The sequence below is a fragment of the Staurois parvus genome, unplaced genomic scaffold, assembly GCF_062004578.1.
Source record: "Staurois parvus isolate SC_StPar_1 unplaced genomic scaffold, SC_StPar_1.0 ptg000076l, whole genome shotgun sequence".
Taxonomy (NCBI): Eukaryota; Metazoa; Chordata; class Amphibia; order Anura; family Ranidae; genus Staurois; species Staurois parvus.
In genome coordinates this window covers 1,093,666-1,119,202 of record NW_028317872.1, presented here as the reverse complement: position 1 = coordinate 1,119,202, position 25,537 = coordinate 1,093,666, and the positions used below count along the sequence as shown (strand labels likewise).

At 45.0% G+C, this 25,537-nt stretch overlaps 1 protein-coding gene across 2 annotated transcripts in view; it reads right to left on the bottom strand.

The window, feature by feature from the left end:
- The window catches only part of GOLGA1 (golgin A1), a 385,049-nt gene that overhangs the window by 17,274 nt on the left and 342,238 nt on the right, over positions 1-25,537 (bottom strand). The window contains exon 19 of one of the 2 annotated variants that reach the window (XM_089669419.1): positions 12,932-14,806. The exons of the other annotated variant lie outside the window; for it this stretch is intronic. Coding sequence (XP_089525545.1) covers positions 14,726-14,806 — 81 coding nt within the window. The 3' untranslated portion in view covers positions 12,932-14,725. Of the gene's footprint in view, positions 1-12,931; positions 14,807-25,537 lie in introns of those variants that run through there. 2 annotated transcript variants of the gene reach the window in all.

The window sequence follows — 25,537 nt, the reverse complement described above, 5'->3', positions numbered from 1 at the left end:
GGAATTACACCCTAAAATACATTCTGCTACTTCTACCGAGTATGGGGATACCACATGTGTGAGACTTTTTGGGAGCCTAGCCACATACAGTAGCCTGAAATCCAATGACCACTTTGAAAGCCTGAAGGTGCGTAACTTCCTCATTTCACTTCCTCACTACCTATCACAGTTTCAAAGGCGGTGAAATTCCAACCCCCCCCCCCCCAAATAACCCCTTTTTGGAAAGTAGACACCCCAAGGAATTTAAAAAGAGGCATGGTGAGTATTTTGCAGATCTCATCTTTTCTCACAATGAATTTGAAATATAAAAAAAGAAAATAAATGTTTTTGTTTTTTTTCTTCATTTTCCAAAAACTTGTGGCAACAAAAGAGATCTGCAAAATACTCACCATGATTCTTATCAAATTCCTTGGAGTGTCTACTTTCCAAAAAGTATTTTGCAGATCTCATTTGTTCCCACAAGTTTTTGGAAAATGAAGAAAAAAAACAAACATATTTTTTAATGCTTTTTATATGTTTCAAAATCTTGTGAGAAAAAATGAGATCTGCAAAATACTCAGCATGCCTCTTTTAAAATTCCTTGGGGTGTCTATTTTCCAGAAAGGGGTCATTTGGGGGGGGGTTTGGTGCTATTCTGGCATTTCAGGGCCTCCGAAACGGTGATAGGTAGTCAGGAAATGTAATGAGGAAATAGAGCCCTTTAACCTCCATGACGGTATTCCCGAGTGTAGCTCGGGGTAAAGTTTCAGTACCAAAAGCGGTAACCCCGAGCTACACTCGGGGCTTACCATGCGGCACTGCTCCGGCATCTGTTCTTCACTTACCTTGTCCTGAGCTCCCACGATGTCCCTCCTGCAGTGTCCCCTGTAATGTCCTCTGGCGGATGCCGGCATCTGTTATCTGGGTTCAGTTCCCTGTGACGTCGGGACGTACGGGGGACGGAACGGCGGGAAATTTGAAAATGACAAAAAGTGACATTCACTAAATACACTAAAATCACATAGTAAAACATTACTGTATCAAACCATTTCACATACATTTTGTCCCTAGTGGTTTGTCCTGTGCCCTGCCTGAATTTTTACTGTTCTTTCTGCTTGGAAACTGAGAAACGTCCATGGCGTCCAAAAAGCGTCCCTTTAGGTCAAAATCGTTTTTAGACCAGCTAGAGAACAGCGATAGTAAATTAGAACTACTTGCAGAATTGAGTGATGATTCGTGGGGAAATTCGTCATCAGACATTGAAAACGATTTTGCGACTTTGCTCAGTGATGTGCGAACTTGGCGCTATATTTCAAATTTCAGTGTTTTTGGTTTGATTATATTATTTTTTATGATTATTTATTAAATTATAATTTATGATGTCGTGTTTCAAATTTTATCATACCTGGGACGTTTACTTGACTCTTGTTCGGACAGATTTCAGTGAGTTAATCCTAAAAATTACAGCCCTACAGAAATATGGACATAATCAGACCGCTAGGGAGGTTAAAAGCCTGAAGGTGCTTATTGGATTTTGGGGTCCTGTACTTGGCTAGACTGCCAAAACGTCTCTCAAATGTAGTACCCCCATACTCAGGAGAAGTAGCAGAATATATTTTGGGGAGTAATTGCACATATACCCATGGCATATGTGAGCAATAAATCATTTAAGTGACAATTTTGTGTAAAAAAAAACAACATTTTTTTGTCATTTTCCAAAAACTTGTGGTAAAGAAATAAATTCCTCTATTGACTCAACATGCCTCTCAGCAAATAGTTTGGGAAGTCTACTTTCCAAAAAGGGGTCGTTTTGGGGGGTGGGGGCATTTTGCCCAGCATTAGAAGTTTATGCCACACACCATTCACTCTTCTATCCACCTTAAGACCAAGCCTTTTCTGACACTTTTTGTTCACATGAAAAAAAATCTGTATTTTTTGCTAGGAAATTAATTTAAACCCCAAACATTATATTTTTTTAAAGCAAACACCCTAGTGAATAAAATGGTGGGTGCTGCAATTTTTTCTGTCACATAATACTCGCACGATTTTTCACACGCAATTTGTTTTTAAAAAATACACTTTTTTACTTTTAATGCACAAAAATACAATATATTGGCCAATTATTTGGTAAGATATAAAAGATGATGGTATGCTGAGTAAATAGATACCAAACATGACATGCTTTAAAACTGTGCATGCCCCGTGCAATGGCGACAAACTGCATAAGTTTTTAATATCCATAGACAACGTTTTAAAAGCCTTTACAAGCTACCATTTTAGATTTACAGAGGAGGTCTAGTGTTAGAATTACTGCCCTTGATCCGACGTTCGTGGTGATACCTCACATGCATGGTGCAACTGCTGTCGAATGCAGGTGCATGCGTTCCCCGGGGGGTGGGGAGTGAGGGTACTTTTTTCTTTAAGTCATTTTTTAAATTATTTTTACACTGTCCCTTTTAATTTATTTTTGTTTTTGATCACTTTTAATGCTATCACAGGGAATGCAAATATCCCCTATAACTTCAATGGGCATTGTCATATATTCTTTTTTGAGAAATCTGGGTTCTATTAGACTCTAGATATCTCCTCTGCCCTTACATTATCTAATCAAACCAAAATCAATGTGATCATTTGCTTTCCCAATTTACAAATGGCGCTGTTTATATCCTGCAAAGTGATGAAATGCTCGTAGCTTCTGATTTCTTAGGCTATAGAGATGATTGGTACCATTCTGGTCTCCAATCAGCTCTATGGTCAGCTGGCAGAAACAGTGGCTGCATTCTCAGGTTCCCCCGATGGCACGAAATTGGCCAAGAAGGCCATGGAAGGCAGCTTGGGAGAGGGGGCATTGTCTCCTGCTGCTTGTAAACGCAATTCTGCAGCTAATTAGCCACTAGGATTGCTTTTACATGAAAGCTGATGCCAGCTGAAAAAAATGATACCAGGATGATGCCTGCAGCTGTAGGCATCATCTTGGTATAACCATTCAAAGTCCAGTGATGTACCAGTACGTTGCTGGTCCTTGGGTATATATGCTATGTTCTTTTTATTTTTTTTTTATGCAGCCTGTGGACTGAATGAAAAAAAGAGAAGAAATCTCTGCCAAAAAAAAAAAAAAGTGTGTGGTATACCCACCATTAAAACATAGCGCCCTGCATCCACCCACTTCTAATGGTGGGCACACATTAGGTCACACTTTGCCACATGCGCCAGTTCCAAGATTGTACAAATGTCTAAATACTGGCATGCTTGAATAAAAATTGTCCACCTATAAGTGGTACCCCATATGGAAAAAGGATGACACCAAGTCTCAAACTATCTACAACGCCCGATCGGTTTGCAACAAGCTCACCGCCATCCATGGCCTCTTTATCTCCCACTCCCTCAACCTCCTTTCGGTCACCGAAACCTGGATCCAAGCCACTGACGCCACCTCCCCTGCGGCACTCTCCTATGGAGGTCTCATCTGGTCCCATTCACCCAGACCGAGTGGTTGTAGAGGTGGTGGGGTCGGCATGCTCTTGTCACTGCTGAGCACCTTTCAGGTCCTCCCAAACCCCCCCTCTCTATCCTTCCACTCCTTCGAGGCCCACTGCATCCGGCTCTTCTCTCCCACCCCTCTCAGGATTGCAGTAATCTATCGGCCTCCTGGACCCGTATCCCGCTTCCTCGATGACTTTTCTGCCTGGCTACCCTTCTTCCTCTCCTCTGAGCTACCCACCATCATCCTTGGTGACTTCAATATCCCTATCAACGTCAAAAACCCGGCTACATCCCAACTCCTCCACTTAACCTCTTCTTTTGCACTCACACAGTGCACACAGTCCTCCACCCACACCGACGGGGACACCCTGGACCTCGTTTTCTCTCATCTCTGCACCCCCCACAACCTCACAAACACCCCTTTTCCTCTCTCTGACCACAACCTCATTACGTCTCCCCGTCCTTTAACACCTCCCCCCCAAACGTCAAACCATCACCAGCCGTAAGCTCCGCAACTGAACCCGGCCCCCTCCACTCTGCAGCTGACCGTCTGTACGACAGTATCATCCATTGTCATGCTCTGACCTGGCCACTACTGTGTATAACGACTCGCTGTCAGCTGCATTAGACTCCTTAGCACCCCTAACCACACGCAGCATTAGACCCCAACCACTTCAACCCTGGCAGAACAACCACACTAAAAATCTTAAACGACGCAGTCACGCGCTGAAGCGATTATGGCGCAAAACCAGATCCCCTCGAGTGTTCTCCCTCTACAAATCCGCCTTCCTCACCTACACCTCCTCCCTCCACGCCGCCAAACAAGCCTACTTTGTAACCCTCATCAACACCCTCTCCACCTGTCCTCGCCGGCTCTTCTCCACTTTCAGCTCCCTACTCTCTTCCCCCCCACCTCCACCCAGTACCTCACTCACCGCCCACGAAATTGCCAATCACTTCCAAAACAAGATCGACGCAATCCGTAAGGACATCGCCAATGCTCAATCTACCTCCCCACCTAGCCTCCCTCCCACTATAACCCCATCAACTCTCCCATCCTCTGACCTCGCAACCGCCCTGCCCCCACCACACCTAACATCCCGCACACTATAACCTCCCCAACACTGCGCTCCTTCAGCCTTGCTACTACTGAGGAGGTCACTAAGGTCTTCTCAGAAGCCCGCCTCACCACTTGCCCCCTTGACCCTGTCCCCACACAACTCCTCCGGTCACCCTCCTCCTCCATCCTACGCTCCCTCACCCACATCTTCAATCTCTCCCGCTCTACTGGCGCATTCCCTTCCCCCCTAAAGCACGCACACATCACCCCCATGTCACGATCACAGCGTCAGACCCCAGACCTTCTCACCAAACTCGTGACCGAAGGACTAGCCGATCTAAAACCGCAATGTCACGTGCGTAACAATGCCACACCCAGCTGTACCCTGCACAACGATTTTCCAGCTAATTGAACCACAACCGATGTACCGGCAGCCTGAGCGATTGTTACTGGGTCAGGTTAATTATGCAATTAACCCTTCACACTGCCACCACCTCCTTTTTGTACAGAGAAAGGGGAAACTCGGCAATCTCAGCAATAACACTATAATGGTTGAGGTAATCGTCTGCATAACACGGTTATACAGAGGGTTAAACAAACACAGTAGCGTTCTCTTTAGAGGCAGGAAGTCGTAAATTGCAATATATCTCTGAGATATCTCTCTGAGATATCAGAGAGAGGTGAAAGGGGTAAGGTACTTGCCAAAGTCCTGGGTTAGCAGATGCAAGTTTCAGAGCAAAAGGGCACGGGTCTCCCTAGGATATGAGACATAGGGGAAAAATGTATTTGAAAAGTGTTTATCTGATTCTGTCATATATGCTGAGTTAGGTTTATTAGGTTGGAATCGCTTTCAACTCCTGGGAAAGCTTGCCTTATCTCTTACGAGGTGTTACAATTTGCAGGTTCTATGGATAGGGAGGACCTGGCTCCCTTGGGGGCTTTATAGCTCCTATTACCCTCCTGTGACATTCCTAACTCACACACATACTGGCCAAATGTCGCTGGGCCTCTCAGAGAGGGAGGGGGGAAGAATGAGGGAGAAATATATTTGTCAGGATGGTTAATCCCTTTGCCAAGATGGAGGTTGAAGCCAAAATTGTTGAACCGTCCATCTCTGGGTATACGCTGTTAAACCCCATACTCAAAAAACCCACCCTGGACCCCACCGACCTGAAAAACCTTAGACCCATCTCCCTGCTGCCATTTACATCCAAGCTCCTTGAGCGCTTAGTCTACAATCGCCTTAGCTCCCACCTCACTGACAACAACCTCCTTGATCCACTACGGTTCTTACTTCCGTTCCCTACACTCCACCGAAACCGCCCTACTCAGAATCACTAATGACCTACTAACCGCCAAAGCAAATGGCCACTACTCAGTCCTCCTACCCCTTGACCTCTCCGCAGCCTTCAACACAGTTGACCACCCCCTCCTCCTTATTAAACTACACTCCCTTGGCTTCAAAGACTCTGCTCTCTCCTGGCTCTCCTCCTATCTATCCCAACGCTCCTTCAGCGTTACCTATAACGTTACCACCTCCCCCTCTCTGTTGGGGTCCCCCAAGGCTCTGTCCTCGGGCCCCTTCTTTTCTCAATCTACACCTCCTCCCTCGGCAAACTGATACACTCCCACAGCTTTAACTATCACGTCTCACCTCACCCCTTCAGTCTCCGTCCATATCACCCACCTACTGAATGACATATCAGACTGGATGTCGCTCCATTTCCTCAAATTAAACCTTTCCAAAACCGAGCTCCTAATTTTCCCCCCAGCCCGCGCCCCCCCCATCCTCTCCATCACGACCAACAACGCCACCATCAGTCCCACACCGCAAACCAAAGTCCTAGGTGTCACTCTAGACTCAAACCTGTCCTTCCAACCCCAAGTCCAATCGCTGGCAAACTCATGCAGGCTCCACCTCCGCAACATCTCCAAAATACGTATGTTCCTAACCCCAGACACTACTAAACAACTTGTTCACTCCCTTATTATCTCACGTCTGGACTACTGCAACTCCCTTCTCACCGGCCAACCCCAACACAGGCTATCCCCGCTTCAATCTATCCTGAACTCAGCAGCCAGACTCATCCACCTCACCAACCGCTCTGCTACTGCCACCCCCCCCCCCGTCATTCCCTCCACTGGCTTCCGATTGCCCAATGCATTAAATTCAAACTACTAAAATTGACAAACAAAGCCATTCATAACGCTGCCTTAAACTACCTCACCGACCTGATACCCAAATACCACCAAACCCGTACTATTCGCTCCTCAAAAGACCTCCTACTTTCAAGCTCCCTGGTCTCCTTCTCCCACGCCTGACTGCAGGACTTCTCCAGGACTTCCCCCATCCTCTGGAACTCACTACCCCAATCCATCAGACTGTCACCTACCCTCCTCACCTTTAGGCATACCCTGAAAACCCATCTCTTCAGGGAATCCTACCCCACCCTCACCTAACAGCCGATCTCCTCCACTCCTTCTACCACTCCATCCCCCACAGCCACTTCCTCCTGTACCACTATCCCCTCCCTCCTAGATTGTAAGCTCGAAAGAGCAGGGCCCTAGAACCCCTCGTGTATTGTTTTGTTACTGTATTCTCATGTACTGTCCCCCACTACAATGCAGAGTGCTGAGCAAACCTTTTGGCGCTATATAAATACTGTATAATAATAATCTTGCCACTGCTCCCCATGTAGTCTGGGCATTTGGGGGGCTCCATGTGACTATCTTTTACCTGTAAATCCGAAACTTATAAGTATAGCCTGTTGTCCTCTCACAGGTCTTCTACATCTTGACCCCATATCTGGCACGCTTGCTGGGGAGAAATTGTATGAATGCAAGGCGGCCAGAAAAATTAATTAGGGACTCATCAACGCAGATTTTTTGCTGGGGAGTATAAACATCTGCAAATTTTTGGTTAAGGTGATTTACGAGGGGCTGAATTATGTGTAGCCGGTCAAATTCAGGGTCACCTCAAGGACGACAGAGTGTATTGTCGTTGAAATGCATAAAACACATTATACTCTCATATACAGTCAGGTCCATAAATATTGGGACATTGACACAATTCTAACATTTTTGGCTCTATAGACCACCACAATGGATTTGAAATGAAACAAACAAGACGTGCTTTAACTGCAGACTGTCAGCTTTAATTTGAGGGTATTTACATCCAAATCAGTTTGCATATGTGCCTCCCACTTGTTAAGGGACCAAAAGTAATGGGACAGAATAATAATCATAAATCAAACTTTCACTTTTTAATACTTGGTTGCAAATCCTTTGCAGTCAATTACAGCCTGAAGTCTGGAACGCATAGACATCACCGGATGCTGGGTTTCATCCCTGGTGATGCTCTGCCAGGCCTCTACTGCAACTGTCTTCAGTTCCTGCTTGTTCTTGGGGCATTTTCCCTTCAGTTTTGTCTTCAGCAAGTGAAATGCATGCTCAATCGGATTCAGGTCAGGTGATTGACTTGGCCATTGCATAACATTCCACTTCTTTCCCTTAAAAAAAACTCTTTGGTTGCTTTTGCAGTATGCTTTGGGTCATTGTCCATCTGCACTGTGAAGTGGCGTCCAATGAGTTCTGAAGCATTTGGCTGAATATGAGCAGATAATATTGCCCGAAATACTTCAGAATTCATCCTGCCGCTTTTGTCAGCAGTCACATCATCAATAAATACAAGAGAACCAGTTCCATTGGTAGCCATACATGCCCACGCCATGACACTACCACCACAATGCTTCACTGATTAGGTGGTATGCTTAGGATCATGAGCAGTTCCTTTCCTTCTCCATACTCTTCTCTTCCCATCACTCTGGTACAAGTTGATCTTGGTCTCATCTTTCCATAGGATGTTGTTCCAGAACTGTGAAGGCTTTTTTAGATGTCGTTTGGCAAACTCTAATCTGGCCTTCCTGTTTTTGAGGCTCACCAATGGTTTACATCTTGTGGTGAACCCTCTGTATTCACTCTGGTGAAGTCTTCTCTTGATTGTTGACTTTGACACACATACACCTACCTCCTGGAGAGTGTTCTTGATCTGGCCAACTGTTGTGAAGGGTGTTTTCTTCCCCAGGGAAAGAATTCTTTGGTCATCCACCACAGTTGTTTTCCGTGGTCTTCCGGGTCTTTTGGTGTTGCTGAGCTCACTGGTACATTCCTTCCTTTTAAGAATGTTCCAAACAGTTGTTTTGGCCACGCCTAATGTTTTTGCTATCTCTCTGATGGGTTTGTTTTGTTTTTTCAGCCTAATGATGGCTTGCTTCACTGATAGTGACAGCTCTTTGGATCTCATCTTGAGAATTGACAGCAACAGATTCCAAATGCAAATAGCACACTTGAAATTAACTCTGGACCTTTTATCTGCTCATTGTAATTGGGATAATGAGGGAATAACACACACCTGGCCATGGAACAGCGGAGAAGCCAATTGTCCCATTACTTTTGGTCCCTTAAGAAGTGGGAGGCACATATGAAAACTGTTGTAATTCCTACACCGTTCACCTGATATGGATGTAAATACCCTCAAATTAAAGCTGACAGTCTGCAGTTAAAGCACATCTTGTTTGTTTCATTTCAAATCCATTGTGGTGGTGTATAGAGCCAAAAATGTTAGAAATGTGTCGATGTCCCAATATTTATGGACCTGACTGTATATGCCTGGCCATGGCAGCAGAGAACACGGGCATATGATGGATCGGGTCTGTGGACCAATACAACCGCAATTCATTTTTTTTTAGTAATGCCCATGTTGAGGGTTAGGCACCAAAAAAATATAAATTTGAAAACCGTACTGGGTTTCAATGCAAATGGTCTGGCAAGGTTTGAATTTTGTTTGGCGGCGATACATTGTTGTGCATATAAAATGCTTTGATTCACAATTAATGCATACAGATCTTCCGAGAAAAACAGTTCCAAAAAATCAAGGGGAGTAGTTAAATTTGCAATTTCCACCCAAATTTTTGGGCAGTGAATGGGGGAAGTACGGTGTCAAGCTCGCGCATCAGACCCCAGGCCTTCTCACCAAAACTAATGACTGAAGGACTAGCCAATCTAAAACTGCGATGTGACCTGCGTAACAATGCCACACCCAGCACAACGATTTTCCAGCTAATGGGCCACAATCAATATACCGGCAGCCTGGGCGATTGTTACTGGGTCAGGTTAATTACGCAATTAACCCTTCACACTGCCACCACCTCCTTTTTGTACAGAGAAAGAGGAAACTCGGCGTTATCAGCTATAACACTATAATGATTGAGATAATTGTCTGTATAAAACAGTCATAACACAGGCCTGTTATACAGAGGGTTAAGCAAACAGTAGTGTTCTCTTTAGAGGCAGGGATTCGTAAATTGCAATACAGAGCTATAGAAACAGTTCAACACTTTCAGAAAGAAAGATTTATTACTAAACGGTCAAATGGGTGCAATAAAAATATTTACATAACAAGGATGTAACGAAGATATATATAAATATAAATATACAAAGAATCATAGAACAGCAAAGAGATACCAGAGAGAGGTGAAACGGTTAAAGTACTTGCCAAAGTCCTGGGTTAGCAGATCCAAGTTTCAGAGCAGAAGGGTGCTTTGATTTCCCTATGTTATGATGGTCAATGGTAAATTCTTCAACTTCCCACTCTTAGGCCTGACAGCCTGTTTTGTAGTCCCCAGCAGGGGGTGGCTCTGCAGTCAAGAACCAATCTCCACTTAGGGCGTGGAGAGAGGGGTGGATACCTCAGCTAGAGCAAAAATCTCCCATAACTCATATTTGGCCTATAACTTTTCATCTGCACAAGTGACATCCCACCCGTGAGTAGATTATTATGCAGACAAGTCTGAGGATTGATTAGATATGAATTATGAAAGTCTATGCTAAACGGTTTGCGATATCTATTTTTCTGCTTTCCTGTGCGTCCGAGAGAAGGCAAGTGACCCATCAAACTGTTCGCCTGCTCATCGTCCATCTGATGATATGTCCGATTTTTATGTAAGTCTCTCATATTCCAAGATATGAGACATAGGGGAAAAATGGTTTTAACCAAGGTTATCTGATTCTGTCACCCATGCTGAGTTAGGTTTTATTAGGGTGGAATCTCTCTCAGCTCTGGAGAAAACTTGCCTTATCTCTTCCGAGGTGTGTGAAATGGTACAGCTTTCCGAGACAGCTAGGCACCTAGCTCAGAGATGCCTTGGCCTGCCAGTAACCCACAACCAGCACACACACGCTGGCCAAATGTCTCCTCTCAGAGAGGGGGGGGGAAGGGAAGAATAAGGGAGAAATGGATACTCTTAACAAAATGGAGTCTGCGTCCTTCACACGTTTGCAACATACGGGTGCGGCAGAATTTGTGGGTTGCCAATCGGAAGGATACTAGGAGCTCTATGGGCCTGTGTGCAAATTCTTGGTGGTTGGGGGACAATACTTGTGCTCGCCACCTCACCAGCTTGTACTGCACTTATGGGACTTGCCATGTCGCCAAGTCATACTGCAGTGCTGGTATTATTTTTATTATATAGCGCCAACAGTTTGCTCAGCGCTTTACAATATAACGGGAGACAATACAGCAACAATACAGATCAATGCAAGAGGGTTAGGAGGGCCTGATCCTGAGAGCTTACAATCTAAGAGGTATATGAAAGACCAGGATGTACTAAACCGATGGTGCTCACCAGTTCACCAAACGGTAGTGCGGCACTAGTACTGGCACTCTGCTGCATAGGAGAGTCATCAAAATTTACTGGCAAGTGCTAACAGAGATCAGGCCTGATTCTGCAAACACTCCGGTTTTATGTTCAATGTATCAAGTGACAGTGACCTACTGACACTACACTTGCTGGGGCAGAAGGGGGGGGGGCGGTAAGCGTAGGGGCTAAACGCAGGTGCTGGCAGGTGCTGGGGCTGATCCCACTAACGCTGCGTTTTTGGGGACGCTATACTAATGTGAACGCTGGTATAGTGCTGATCTGATCAAAGATATTGTATCGACCCGTTCAGACACTATACTAGCAATGGAGGTTTATTGTGTATAAGCGTCTTCCTGGCAATCAAGCGGTTAAATGTGATTACTGTTGTATTGACGGGCAATCTGACACCATCTGGGAGGGGCGTGAAAACCATGGGAGCGCAAATCACGTGTATATATATATGTGTGTGTGTGTGTGTGTGTGTGATTTTGCGCACCTGTGCCGCCCTGTAGCAGTATTTCTGCTATAGGGCGGTCAGGAAGCGGTTTGTGTTACGGCGCTGCGTTACTTTAACTGACAATTGTGTGGTCATGCAACGCTGCGCCAAAATTTAATCAACATATTTTTTTCCTCCGGAATTAGGCTTTCTTTTGGTGGTTTTTAATTGCCTGTCCAGTAAAAAAATGTAAAAATCAAATTTCATCATAAATTTCGGCCAAAATGTATTTTGCGACATGTCTTTGCTAAAAAAAATCCCAATACGTGTAAATTAATTGGTTTACGTGAAAGTTGTAGTGTTCACAAATGGCGGTATAGATACAGAATTTTTTTTTTTATACTAATAATAGTGGCAATCAACGACTTATGGCGGGACTGCGGCGGACATTTTGACACTGGGGGGGAACAGATTGACATCCCCAGTGACACCAATACAGTGATCAGTGCAAAAAAACAAAAAACAAAAACACTGACACTGTACTAATGGCACTGGGGAGGAAGGGGTTCGCTTTGGAGACAATCAAAGGGTTAACTGTGTGAGGGGAGTGTTTTACTAGGGGGCGGGGGTGTGTACTGCTCTGTTACACACTGATCCGGAAGACTGTGTCCAGCGATCCCAGAACAGTGTGCTGAAAGCTGACAGGGAGGAGAGCTCCATTGAAAACAATGCAGCCTTCCTCTCAGTGATTGCCAGCAATCGCCGGGCTCCGGCGGGTAATCACCGGCCAGGACCAGGTGATTGAAACCCGCAGCCGCGATCGGTGCCGCGGGTAGGGCAGTCACATTCCCCAAATATACAATGCATCTGAAGACCATACTTCACACTTTCAGCCAAGAGAGTTATGCAAAACTGAAAGGTGAACAAGTCCTATTTAAACTTTAAACAAAATGGGGTTTATAAATTAAAACTGGAAAGTGCTATATCTGGTGCAACTCTGCATAGAAGCCAGTCAGTTTCTAGGTTTTATTGCCATAACCTAATTAAATAAGTCAAAGATAGAAACTGATTGGCGCCAGATTCTGAGTGCATCAGTTTTAGTAAATCTCGCCCAATATCTATACACACTCCCACAGATTTATTAGCTCATTTGTTCATACAGAGCTGGCTGTGTGGTTTTGACCATCTTGGAATTTTCTTTTTAGGCTTTAAAGGCATCAGAAGCCTTAATTTTTTTTTCTGCAAATGTGGCCAAAAAAACACATGAAAGTAAACCACTGTGTCCAAAATAAACATTTATTACACCTGGATCAGCACATGAAAGAATGAGTTTGACAACCCCAACCCCCCCTACCCTTCCACCGAGGTGCCTGCTTCTTTCAAAAAGAGAAACATAATTATTGGCAGGTGTTTAAAATATGGGTCATGACCAATCTGTGGCGTTTCCATTGGGTTGCCTCTTGACTGTCACCCACCACTGTGCCAACAAACCCTGCCCACCATATTACCTGTGTGCAATGTTGCTCTCTCTGCATGTCCCACCTGAACTGACCTGTGTGAAGTGCAAAACAGGTGCAAGGGGGTTCAGTGGCAAACAGTAGTGAGCAGAAGTAAAGAGGGGGGCAATGTTCTTTAGTCACAGAACAGTAAAATGTTTCTTATCTGGATTATCCTTAGAATAAAAAGCTTAAAAATTTCCATCCTTAAACTATAGCAGCTTAGAAAATGCTCCTTCCCATATAAGCAATGTGTAGGTCTTTTGAAAGAAAAATAATTACTAATATATACATTATTATGTGGTCCTGGAACAGTCTTCCGATACTCAGTGCTGTAATGTGCATGGGTACTTCCATTAGTAGCCACATTCTATTCTGATGGCCATTGGTCCTGCAGTGTTTTTGTAGCACATCTGTGATAATGTCAACAAGGGAGGTGGTGATAAGACTGCCAGAGACCTGCATGCAGAGTGGCTTCAGCACACTAGCAGACAGGTTTACAGGACCACAGATAAAGATAAATATTAGCATGTGTTAGATTTAAAAATAAAAAAAATTAAATAAAAAATAAAAAGACCTTCAGATTGCTTATCATCATTTTATCTGACTCTAGTCCTTTTTGCTGTTTTGCAGGCTTGTTGCTAGGAGCCTCCATCTTTTATGTGTGTCCTGTAAGGCAAGGGATAAAGTTGTTGCCATAATTCAATAAGATTAATCAGATACGTTTCTCTTCATTATGCAAATATCCATAAACACGGATATAACCGTGTGTATTGTGGCTCTAAACAAGCAGATACAACACCCTCTAAACAACAGAGAACAAGCATTACCCTTACTCGTCTGAAAAAGAGGCTTGTGCTTCGTCTGTAACATCCAGATTACGAATATGATTTCTAAACTGCACTGGAATACTTTAAGTACAGACCCAGTGGGCTGCCAATGCTGTGTACATTAAGCATTTTGCAAAAAGGAAGAACAGAGTATGCTGTCAGGTAGAAACTGCACCACAGTTATAACATTTTTAACAGAGACCTGCATAAAGAATTCTGTTAAAGTAAAGAATTATAATTTATCATATAAATTACATTATTGAAACATAGCAAAGCAGTGATTAACACCTTAACATTATAGAATTTAAACTACCAGAAATAGCACTACTGTATTAGTACCATAAAATATCCTATAATACACTGTGCTGTGAGAAGGATCCTGCCTCTTACTTCAAAAGCCCTTAAAAAGTACAATGATATAAAATGTTGAAGTAATCACAGGGCAGGGGCCTTGGAACACTGAGAAAGGAGTCATGATGCTGTGACTGTGTCACAGAACAGTGCAGGAGTCTTCCATTGCATAGAATTGGGTGTAGCGTGACTTAGGGTTGTTTAATTTCCAAGAATTGTCAATCGAATCACACTAAGTAACTCCAGAGATGCCCGAAATGTAAACAGGTTTGGGAAGATTCTTGAGACACTCAGTAGGGACAGCAGTTAGAATGCAATAAGAACTTCCAGAGCCAAGAATGTCGTTCTCCTAAAAATGCTATCAAAGAGGCAGTTCCAGCATTTCCATGAGCTCAGGACCATGTTGTCCTTGGTTTAGAGATGGATGGACGAGCTGTACCCTTTGGAACTGGCTTAGAACCAAACCAAGACATCTGTGATGACAAAAAAAACCACAAAATTCATTGTTTTTATATCTTCTTTTAATTCACTGTTTACTTACAAACCCTCCAAGACATACTGATGAGTAAAAGAATAACATTTTCACATTTCTTCATTTTGCTTAAGCAGGCTATAGACGTATCAAAAACTGAACAAAAATTCTTGGTCATTAGTGTGCCAGATGCAACATGCAATTTTCGTGTGACAATCAAAAGTACTTGATCCAACATGTTGGATTTTGTTTAGAAAAACATAAATGATGGTACAATCATATGCTCCATTTTCGTTTTTTCGATTGTCAGAACACTTGGTTTTAGACTCCTATATAGCCTGCCTTAGGGTCTATTCACACATTCTAACACATGTCAAAACTTGTACACAGCCAACTAGGTGTAAAAAGTCATACATTTTCAGATCTTTTTTCTGCAGTTGTAAAAGTTGCACTCTCTTAGTTTGACTCTATGATGATCAGTCCACTAACTCATCAAGTATTCCTATGTTTAGGGCCAACAGAATTGGCTTGCCTTCAAACCAGGTGTATTTAGTGTAAACACTGATTACATGGACTATACAATATGCTGGTGCCCACCATTGATACCAATGTTAGGGGTTATTATTGTGCTCACTAACACCAATGCTGAAGTTATTATTGTGCCTAGAGACACAATAGCTGGGGGTTATTACTACATCCACTGACATCATTGTGTGGGTTATTATCACGTCTACTGATGCCAATGCTGGGGGTTAGTATCATGCCCACTGATGGCAGGTTAAGGGGTTATGATCACATCCACTGACATCAGTGCCATGAAAATTACGCAAGTAGAATTTTCAGAAACAGGAAGCTATAGTCATGTGAAATAGCAAGTGAATCTAGTGGAAACTGTGGACATTTTCATATCTTACCAGTAAATATTGGATCTTCATTTAAACCGTGCGTACAGAAAATGTGACATGCTTGCACAGATGGCAAATACAGTGGACATGGTGTTTTTATTCTCATATTCTGGATTAAAAATAACTGCAGATGTCACATGGTAAAAGTAAGTACACCCTCTACATTTACCACCATTGTAAAGCGCTGCACAAACTGTTGGCGCTATATAAATCCTGTATAATAATAATGTATAATCATTTCAAAAAAGAAAATTAGAATCAGGTGTACCAGATGAGGTGCCATTGTTTAGAACTACTTTAGTGGTTGAACGTGCACAGAATCTGGAGTTCTAGTGCACTCGCCATCCACTTGTGCAAATGCAAAAGTCACTTTTCTTCCACAGGTGTGCCTCTCTCCACAGCATGTACTTACGGTAATGCTCTCATTGAATTTTCACTGAATTGAGGACATATTGTATGTGTAGTAATGTTTATTTAAATTGAAAAGCAGCAGGTGGAACATGCCATTTAACCCTATTGCTGCCAAGGTAAGGCTTGGAATTCCTTTCTGCTACAAACTCATGGTCTCTTCAGCAACCATAAATTTATATCAGAATTTGATCCCCTAGACCAGGGGTCTCCAAACTTTATAAACAAAGGGCCAGTTTACTGTCCTTCAGAATAGTTTCCCATTGTTGCACACAAGAGCCAGATACAGCCCTCATTTTGTTAAGAATTCTTCATGTTATCCCATCATTCCCCCTCCCTCAGTAATGCGATCAGTGTATGTTGCTGAGTTCAAGAAGCCTGAGCTCCCTGCCTATACAATCCTCTTCCCAAATAAGGCAATTGGCTTGCTGTTTTAAGAAGACACCAGCTGATTTTGGTAAAAAGGCTGTTATGCTTTGTGTGTGTGTGAGAGAAAGAGAGATCTTCCTGCGTTTAACATCGAACTAGCAGAGGGAAATCAAAAGCTGATAAGACTGGAAACTGCTTAACCCAAGGTGTTTTGGCAAGTACTTATCTACCTAAACTTCTTTCTGTTACCTTTTTGCTGTGCCTCTCTGTATATTTATATATATATATATATATATATATATATATATATATATATATATATATACATACAGTGGGGCAAAAAAGTATTTAGTCAGCCACCAATTGTGCAAGTTCTCCCACTTAAAAAGATGAGAGAGGCCTGTAATTGGCATCATAGGTAGACCTCAACTTTGAGAGACAAAATGAGAAAAAAAATCAAGACAATCACATTGGCTGATTTGGAAAGAATTTTTTTGCAAATTATGGTGGAAAATAAGTATTTGGTCACCTACAAACAAGCAAGATTTCTGGCTTTCACAGACCTGTACATTCTTCTTTAAGAGGCTCCTCTGTCCTGCACTCATTACCTGTATCAGTGGCACCTGTTTGAACTTGTTATCAGTGTAAAAGACACCTGTCCACAACCTCAAACAGTCACACTCCAAACTCCACTATGGTGAAGACCAAAGAGCTGTCGAAGGACACCAGAAACAAAATTGTAGACCTGCACCAGGCTGGGAAGACTGAATCTGCAATAGGCAAGCAGCTTGGTGTGAACAAATCAACTGCGGGAGCAATAATTAGAAAATGGAAGACCACTGATAATCTCCCTCGATCTGGGGCTCCACGCAAGATCTCACCCCGTGGGGTCAAAATGATCACAAGAACGGTGAGCAAAAATCCCAGGACCACACAGGGGGACCCAGTGAATGACCTGCAGAGAGCTGGGACCAACGTAACAAAGGCTACCATCAGTAACACACTACGCCGCCAGGGACTCAGATCCTGCAGTGCCAGACGTGTCCCCCTGCTTAAGCCAGTACATGTCCGGGCCCGTCTGAAGTTTGCTAGAGAGCATTTGGATGATCCAGAAGAGGATTGGGAGAATGTCTTATGGTCAGATGAAACCAAAATAGAACTGTTTGGTAGAAATACAACTCGTCGTGTTTGGAGGAGAGAGAATGCGGAGTTGCATCCAGAGAACACCATAACTACTGTGAAGCATGGGGGTGGCAACATCATGCTTTGGGGCTGTTTCTCCACAAAGGGACCAGGACAACTGTTCCATGTACAGGACAGAATGAATAGGGCCATGTATCGTGAGATTTTGAGTGCAAACCTCCTTCCATCAGCAAGCGCATTGAAGATGAAACATGGCTGGGTCTTCCAACATGACAATGATCCCAAACATACCGCCTGGGCAACGAAGGAGTGGCTTCGTAAGAAGCATGTCAAGGTCCTGGAGTGGCCTAGCCAGTCTCCATATCTCAACCCCATAGAAAACCTCTGGAGGGAGTTGAAAGTCCGTGTTGCCCAGCGACAGCCCCAAAACATCACTGCTCTAGAGAAGATCTGCATGGAGGAATGGGCCAACATACCAGCAACAGTGTGTGCCAACCTTGTGAAGACTTACAGGAAACATTTGACCTCTGTCATTGCCAACAAAGGATATATAACAAAGTATTGAGATGAACTTTTGATATTGACCAAATACTTATTTTCCACCATAATTTGCAAATAAATTATTTCCAAATCAGCCAATGTGATTGTCTGGATTTTTTTTCTCATTTTGTCTCTCATAGTTGAGGTCTACCTATGATGCCAATTACAGGCCTCTCTCATCTTTTTAAGTGGGAGAAATTGCACAATTGGTGGCTGACTAAATAATTTTTTGCCCCACCGTGTATATATATATATATATATATATATGTATATAGAGAGAGAGAGAGCGCGCGCGCACGCGCGCTCCTTCCCTTTTCTACTTTCTATTCTATCTTGCTTGCAATTATGCCTGGTGCAGAATACAAGAAATTGAGCAAAAGTGATTTGAGGGTGGAATGTACCTCATGAGGAATGGGCGTCGGTAGATCAGACCTCGGGGAAACTTGATCATGCAGGGGTTCCCGCTACCTCCGATCCCAGTGGCTCAGAGACGGTCTCGCAGGATGGGCATACAGAGACTGACACTGGAGTATCATCAAATGTTATCTTCACACTACAGCCTAAGCAGGCCAGCACCAGAGTGCCTGTAACCAGCAGAGACTTTCCTCAGATGCAGGAAGCCCTGAAACACATCATGGAGACAGATCCTGGGGCATACCTGCGGTTCCTTGAACGTCAGGCTGACAGAGAGGTGGCGGAATGCCAAGCAGCGGCTGACAGAGAGGTGGTGGAACGCCAAGCAGCGGCTGACAGAGAGGTGGCAGAATGCCAAGCAGCGTCTGACAGAGAAGATGCGGAACGCCAGGCTGAGAGAGAGGCGGTGCAGAGGGAAGCTGATCGTCGGCACAAACTGAAGATGGCAAGGCTCCAGCAGCGACGGAGTCAGAACCTCAGGTCCTTAGAGAACAGGGACGCCTCTCTGGCCGTGGGCACAGCAGCCAAATTTCCAGTGATGGAAAAAAATAGTGACATTGACACGTATTTACTGTCATTTGAAAAAACATGCCGTCAGTACCATGTGCCCCAAACACAATGGGCTCGGTACCTGACCCCAGGGCTACGAGGCAAGGCCCTGGATGAGTTTGTTGAAATGCCAGAGGGGCAGGACGACGATTACGAAGTTTTAAAAGATGCCATTATCCGAAAGTACCAGATGACCCCGGAAGTGTACCGCAAGCGGTTCAGGTCCTTGCAAAAGGGACCTGGGGACTCTTACACGGATGTGGTGAGTCGCTTACGCACCACCTTCCAGCAGTGGACTAGAGGACTGAAAGCTGACTCCTACGAGTCTTTAGATGATCTCATGATACGAGAGAAACTCCTGCATATCTGCCCGGTAGACGTCAGACAGTTTGTCTTAGAAAGAGAACCAGCATCTGCTAAAGCTGCAGCCCATTTGGCAGATACCTACGTCCACACGCGGGTGGCTGATCCTCACAATGCTCCTCTAAATGGCTGGAAAGGAGGGAAATCGCCCCTAGCAACCCCTCCTACGCCGGTGAGTCAAGATTCCCCTCCGCCCACATCTGCAGTGCTTGGAGCCAAGCCATTCCTGACTGACAACCGCAGATGTTTCACCTGTGGGAAAGCCGGACATCTCAGGACGCAGTGTCCTGAGCGTAAGCAGATGACATCATCTGGCCAGCAGGCCAGCAACTCTTCTTCCGTGCTGTTTGTCCGCAGGAAGATGCGGGTAACTCCTGCCAACTTGCAGCCAGTTACTGTGAGCAACCGCTCTGAAACTGGTTTCCGGGACACCGGGGCAGAAGTCACCTTGATCCGGCCAGAGGTGATTGAGCAAAGGAACCTCATCCCAGGAAAGTTCCTTACCCTCACAGGAGATGGGGGGACCCGTTGTCATGGAAATTTTGTATTTACAGGTTGAACTTTAAATGTGTCATATATTAGTGTTATTCATATGTCTCTCGTGTGGCTTAATTAAAGCTTTGAAGGCTGCAATTGGGCCATGCGCATGTACAATGTATGTATTACAGTACTCAGCTCGGTAACGGATGAGATGGCAGATCTGCGCTTATAGACCGGCGTGTATACCACCACGGCATTCGATGCGAATGCCGCCGGCCTGTATCCACATATCAGCAGCATAGTACCACATGGACTTCGTACCGCAAGGCGCCAAGCGGTGTGAACTCCGTGTGTAGGCTCATGTATATCTTACCATTACCGACCTAAACTGTATCTGGATGGATGTGTTTTAATAAAGATCGTATCGGGCCCATTCAGATACAGACTGACACGGTTTAATCTAGGGGATGCTTGTACAGAGAATTTACATACCACTAGGAGCTAATAGGAGGGGGAAGGTTGCTTCCCTCAGAGAGCTCATGGAGGGGAGGGGAGGACTGGTGATAGATAATAGGAAAGGCTACGCTCCAATCGGAATGTACATCCTGTGTATAGGCACTCCCCATTGCATTGGTCTGTGGGAGGGGATTGACCTGACTCATGTGGGGGGGTGTGTGTGTGTAATAAAACCAGGGGCTGAATCTGAAGCTGCCCTCTATGTGAATTCCAACCTGAGAGTGTCGTGTGATCATTCCCAGGTAACTGGAGCTCCATTTCCCCACAATTCTGAGATAGCTAAACCAGTTGGAGGCACAGGAATCATGGAGCTAAGCTGCAGTCGTGGTAAGCGAGATTCGCACAGCTTTATGGGGGATTGCTGCACATCCAACTGCGAGTACTCACGGTAAGGAGAAATTCGTTAAAAGCGAATTTCAAAGACAGTTTGGCGAGCCAGTGGATACTAACGCGAATTCTGGGATAGCTAACCAAGTTCGAGTGGGGAATGAGCCATCATGAACTAGCAAAAAGTATGCCGGCACATTTCAGGTCTCTCAGCCATTAAGAGGATCGCTTTTTGCGTGTTCGTGTGGCTGATTTTGCTCTCTTTTAGCTAATGTGAATTCCGCTTAGCAAGGACCTATTTGTCCTAAAATCTTGATTTGTGGGTGAAAGACAAGGGTTTTTCTCTGCTGAGAGCAGCAGAGGGGTGGGTTTGGTTGGCTGGATTTGGTCAAGTTTAAAAATCTTTCAACCAAAAATTAAACGGGTATATGTTTTAGCGGGTACGTTTTTGCATAGTTTAGGTAAGTATTTGCGGGTTGTAGGTACTGTGGTAATTGCTCTACCCCCCTCCACGTGAGGTAATTATTACAGTGCTGAAAGGTTTAGGTTAATTGTTAACTGTTGTAAGATCTTTGTGTGTATGTAGTCTGTGCAGTGTTTTGTCGGTACTACTGCTCCCAGCAAGCATGCAGCAGTGGGTCCTTTCTGTTACATGCGCATGTTAGTGTGATATGTTGGTTTTTCTATGTCCGTTCTGTGATTGTGCCAAATTGTGTTGTATGTGTACTGTATATTGTTGTGTAATTGTCCAGTGTATGTTTTGTCCAAAAGTCTGTTTTATGTAAGAGGTTAGAGGCAATTTTGAGGCTAGTGTCTGCCATGTGCTTTCTCTGTTGGTGGCCATTTTATTGACTACCATGTGCTTTCTCTCTGGTGGCCATTTTGTTGACTACCACATGTGCAGTAATCTCTATGCAATGTGCATGCAGTTTTCTATATGCATTTGACCCATTTTATGTTTTTAATCCAAATTTATACAGTTTAAGTTTTTGCTTTTAGCTTTAAATTTGCGTATTGCCAGCCAATTTAAAGTGTGTTAAGCGAGTTTTTCCCTCACGTGTTCCACATTTAGTGAGCGCGGTGAAGTCTGGGTTTTTGCACATAGATTTCTTGTATAGTGATTATGTTTTTCTTGTGTTTTTCTTGTTAAAAGTAGTTCCTTATTGTAAAGCGGGTTTGTTTTAAAGCTGCTGTGTTGCGTGTTTCGCGTCCAGCAGACTTTTTTTGTAAACGGTTTTAGGTGGTTGCAGCGAAGATCGCGTGTGTAAAGCGGATTGTTTAGCGGCGCTGGTAGGAGTGATTTTCGCGTCAGCAACAGGGGTTATTCTTGGAGCAGTTTTTCGGTTCACCTCTGTGTAATTGTTTTACTGCGAACCGTCCCGTGTTTTCCGTAAGGCTCCACTTTGTCCTTTTTAATGGTTTTTCAAGTTGAAAAGGGGTTTTTCTGTGTGTATTAGGGAAGTTTTTTTCTTTACACAATTTTCCTAAAGGTCAGTTAGCAGGTTTCCGGGCAACCAGTAACCCCTAAGTAACATCCAAGAACCCCTCCTTTTGTTTTGACTTGTGTTAGCTACTGTGTGCAGGGAGAGAAAAGCCACTTTCATCATTGTGCGGTGTGGCCTGCCAAACACAATGGGTGATGAGAACCACATAAATTACGCTGTGCGAGTGGGCAGTCCAGGGAAGTGTAACGCTTAGCCTGGTTACCACAAACACTTCGGGTGGTCAGGATCACATAAATTGCGCTGTGGGAGGTGTGCTCTCAGTCTGACTGCCACTTGATGCGCTTCGGGTGATCGATAAGAATCACATAAATTATGCTATGCTGGGAAAGTGGTGGAATCAGGCCTCTCGGTAGGATCCCACTGAGTGCTCCAGGGGGTAAACAGGTACCCGGACGCGGGATATATACCAGTGACTAGTCACGATGGGCAGTAGTCAGTCCATGAAGAGAGAGGGGGAACCAGCCCTCTTCAGGGTAAGGACAGCTGCACAACTGATGAAGGTGAGTTTGGGGGGGAAGTCTACAGAACCCCTCAAAAGGTGGAATAAATGGTCGAAGGGTACCAGATGGGAAATTCCCCAGGAAGGTACATTTGACGCATGGAGGTGGGAAAAATTCATCTCTGAATTTGAACCACGGATGCAGGCGTCAGAACTAGAGATCGCACAGCTATGGCTTCACAGGTCAATCCGATTAGGGAAGCAGGGCATACATAAACTGGTGTCTGTCCGGAAGAACCAGGTGATGTATACCTGGCCTCCAGAGGGAATAAAACAGGAGGATCCAGTGTCAGAGGTGGAGGAAGCTCTTTCAGGGCTGACTCTACTAAGGCAGGCAGGGTCAGGGTCTGCTGGGGTTCCCGAACAACCAACAGTGGGTGAGAGAAGTATAACTGCACCTGTCTCTTCTGCTAGTGGCGTCACTCTTGACGTACCTTTCGTGTCTTCTATATCTATGCCTCAGCCTCTACCTCTCCCTTCTTCCTGCTTCACCCCAGCTCCTTCTGTTTCCAACTACGAAGTCTTCTCAACAACCGATTTGCAGACTATCTGCGAATCAAGGGGAATAGACACCCGGTTAAGAAACAGGGCAGATTGCATCAAAGCACTACGAGCCGCTGATCAGACCCCTGCCCCCCAGCTATACCCTGATCTGAGGGACCTCAAACCTGAAGTGCAGTAAGCAAGGTGGTTAATCTAAGCCCACCGATGAAGCTGGGCCAGCCCTTGCACTCTTCCCGGACCGAGGCCTATCCAGTCAGGGTGCAGCAATTTGAAGGTCCTCCTAATGCACAGGGGGAGCGGACTTTAGGGGAACGGGTAGTTTGGCATGTCCCCTTCACCCCGGCAGAGATCCGCACTATTCTGGCTGAGCTTCCAGACTATCGAGTCAATCCGAGAGGATTTGCTCGAATGTTTGGACAAAACCAGTTCAGCTATGGTATGAGCGGGTCAGATTGTGCGCAGATCCTGCGGGCAAAGGTGGGCATGGAAGTGGCCAGTGCAGTGATTGCAGGGTGCTCTATAACCACTCATGAGGAGATGACTTCAGGGGGCAAAGAGTTTTGTGCACAGCTAAAGGCAAAGCTTCCAGAAATGTATGGTGCTACCTCTACTACGGACATGATGAAGCTCACCCAGGGTCCTAATGAGGAAAGCGCCTGCTTCTGGCGCCGTCTCAAGCAGACGGCACTGGATGCGGATCTGGAAGTTGGACCCGATGCTCCAACTGAAGGGGTAAAGGTGACCGTGACACACATTCTGTTGCGCGCCAAATTTTTGGAAGGCATCAATATTAAAATTCGGGAAAGGCAGGTTCTGGCCCGACCCGAATATAATGAGATGTCTATCCCTGCTATCCTTTCCACTCTTGCGGCAATAGAGGGAAATGGATAGGAGAAAACAGGACAAGGCCAAAGTTCTTATGTCCCAGACCCCACATGAAAAACCAAGGGATCTGGGTCACAGGAAGGATAGGCCCCCTCCCAGGTGTTTTCAGTGCCACCAAACGGGGCACATGAGGAGGAGCTGTCCCCAATTACCTAAAGGTCGGTGGCAGTTCATTCCTGATGAGTCCTCCGCCCCTGTCACCTCCATGGTAAGTAACTCCTATGGATCCTCATAGGAAGTTGGCAAATCGGTGTCGGCCCAGGTCCATCTTTTTCTAGAGGAATTAAAACATCCCCTCCCTTGCCTCACCGACACCAGTGCAGCAAGAACGGTCTTGCGAAAACAGGACATCCAAGGCAAGGTACCCCTAACCCCTACTAACCTCACTATCAAACGATGCACTATTCCTAACCCAGCTTCTCTTCTTCCTGTGTTGGAAGATGAGAAGGGGGGGGGGGGAGGACAGCAATGACAGTGCTGAATTTTGCAACCCAACTAACGATACTAACACCTCTTCTGCTAACATGTCTTGTTTGTCCACTACTAACCTCCCTTCCAAAGGACACGACTACATTTCTCTGATGGAACTGGAGTCCGTGGCGATCAGCCCAGTGATGGCAGTGCCACTACCAGAAGCGAAAAATCTTTTTGTCGATGGGTCCAGGTACTACACCCAAGAACGCACATATGTCAGCTCAGGAAGCTGAGCTGTGGGCACTGACCAGGGCATGTGAGTTGACGTGTGCCAACGCTAGTACCACGGCGAAGAAATACCTGTCTGAGGTTGTGTGCTGCTGGGGTCTACCTGAAACCATCGAGTCCGATAGGGGGTCACACTTCACTGGACAGATCTCTGAAGAGGTATGTAAAGCCCTTCACATCAACCAAGGGCTACACACCCCGTATCACCCCAAGAGTAGCGGTAAGGTTGAACGTCTCAACGGAATCCTTAAAAACAGGATCTCCAAAATCATGGCCGATACCCAAAAACCTTGGCCTGAGTGTCTCCCCATTGCCCTCTATTCCATCCGGAATGCCCCTCGGCAACCACATGGGCTGTCACCCTACGAGGTGTTGTTTGGGGGACCTCCCAAAACAGGGTTGTACTTTCCTCAACAGTTGTCGTCTTTGCATTCACAGCTTACAGGTTACGTGCAATCTCTGCAACGGGAGCTGCAGAAGATACACCATCGGGATCGCGAATCGCTCCCCGATCCAAATGCAATAACAGGTGTTCTATTGAGCCAGGTGATTGGGTCGTCCTAAAGAAACATCAAAGAACCGGACTCGAGCCACGGTTCACCGGACAATACCAAGTCCAGCTG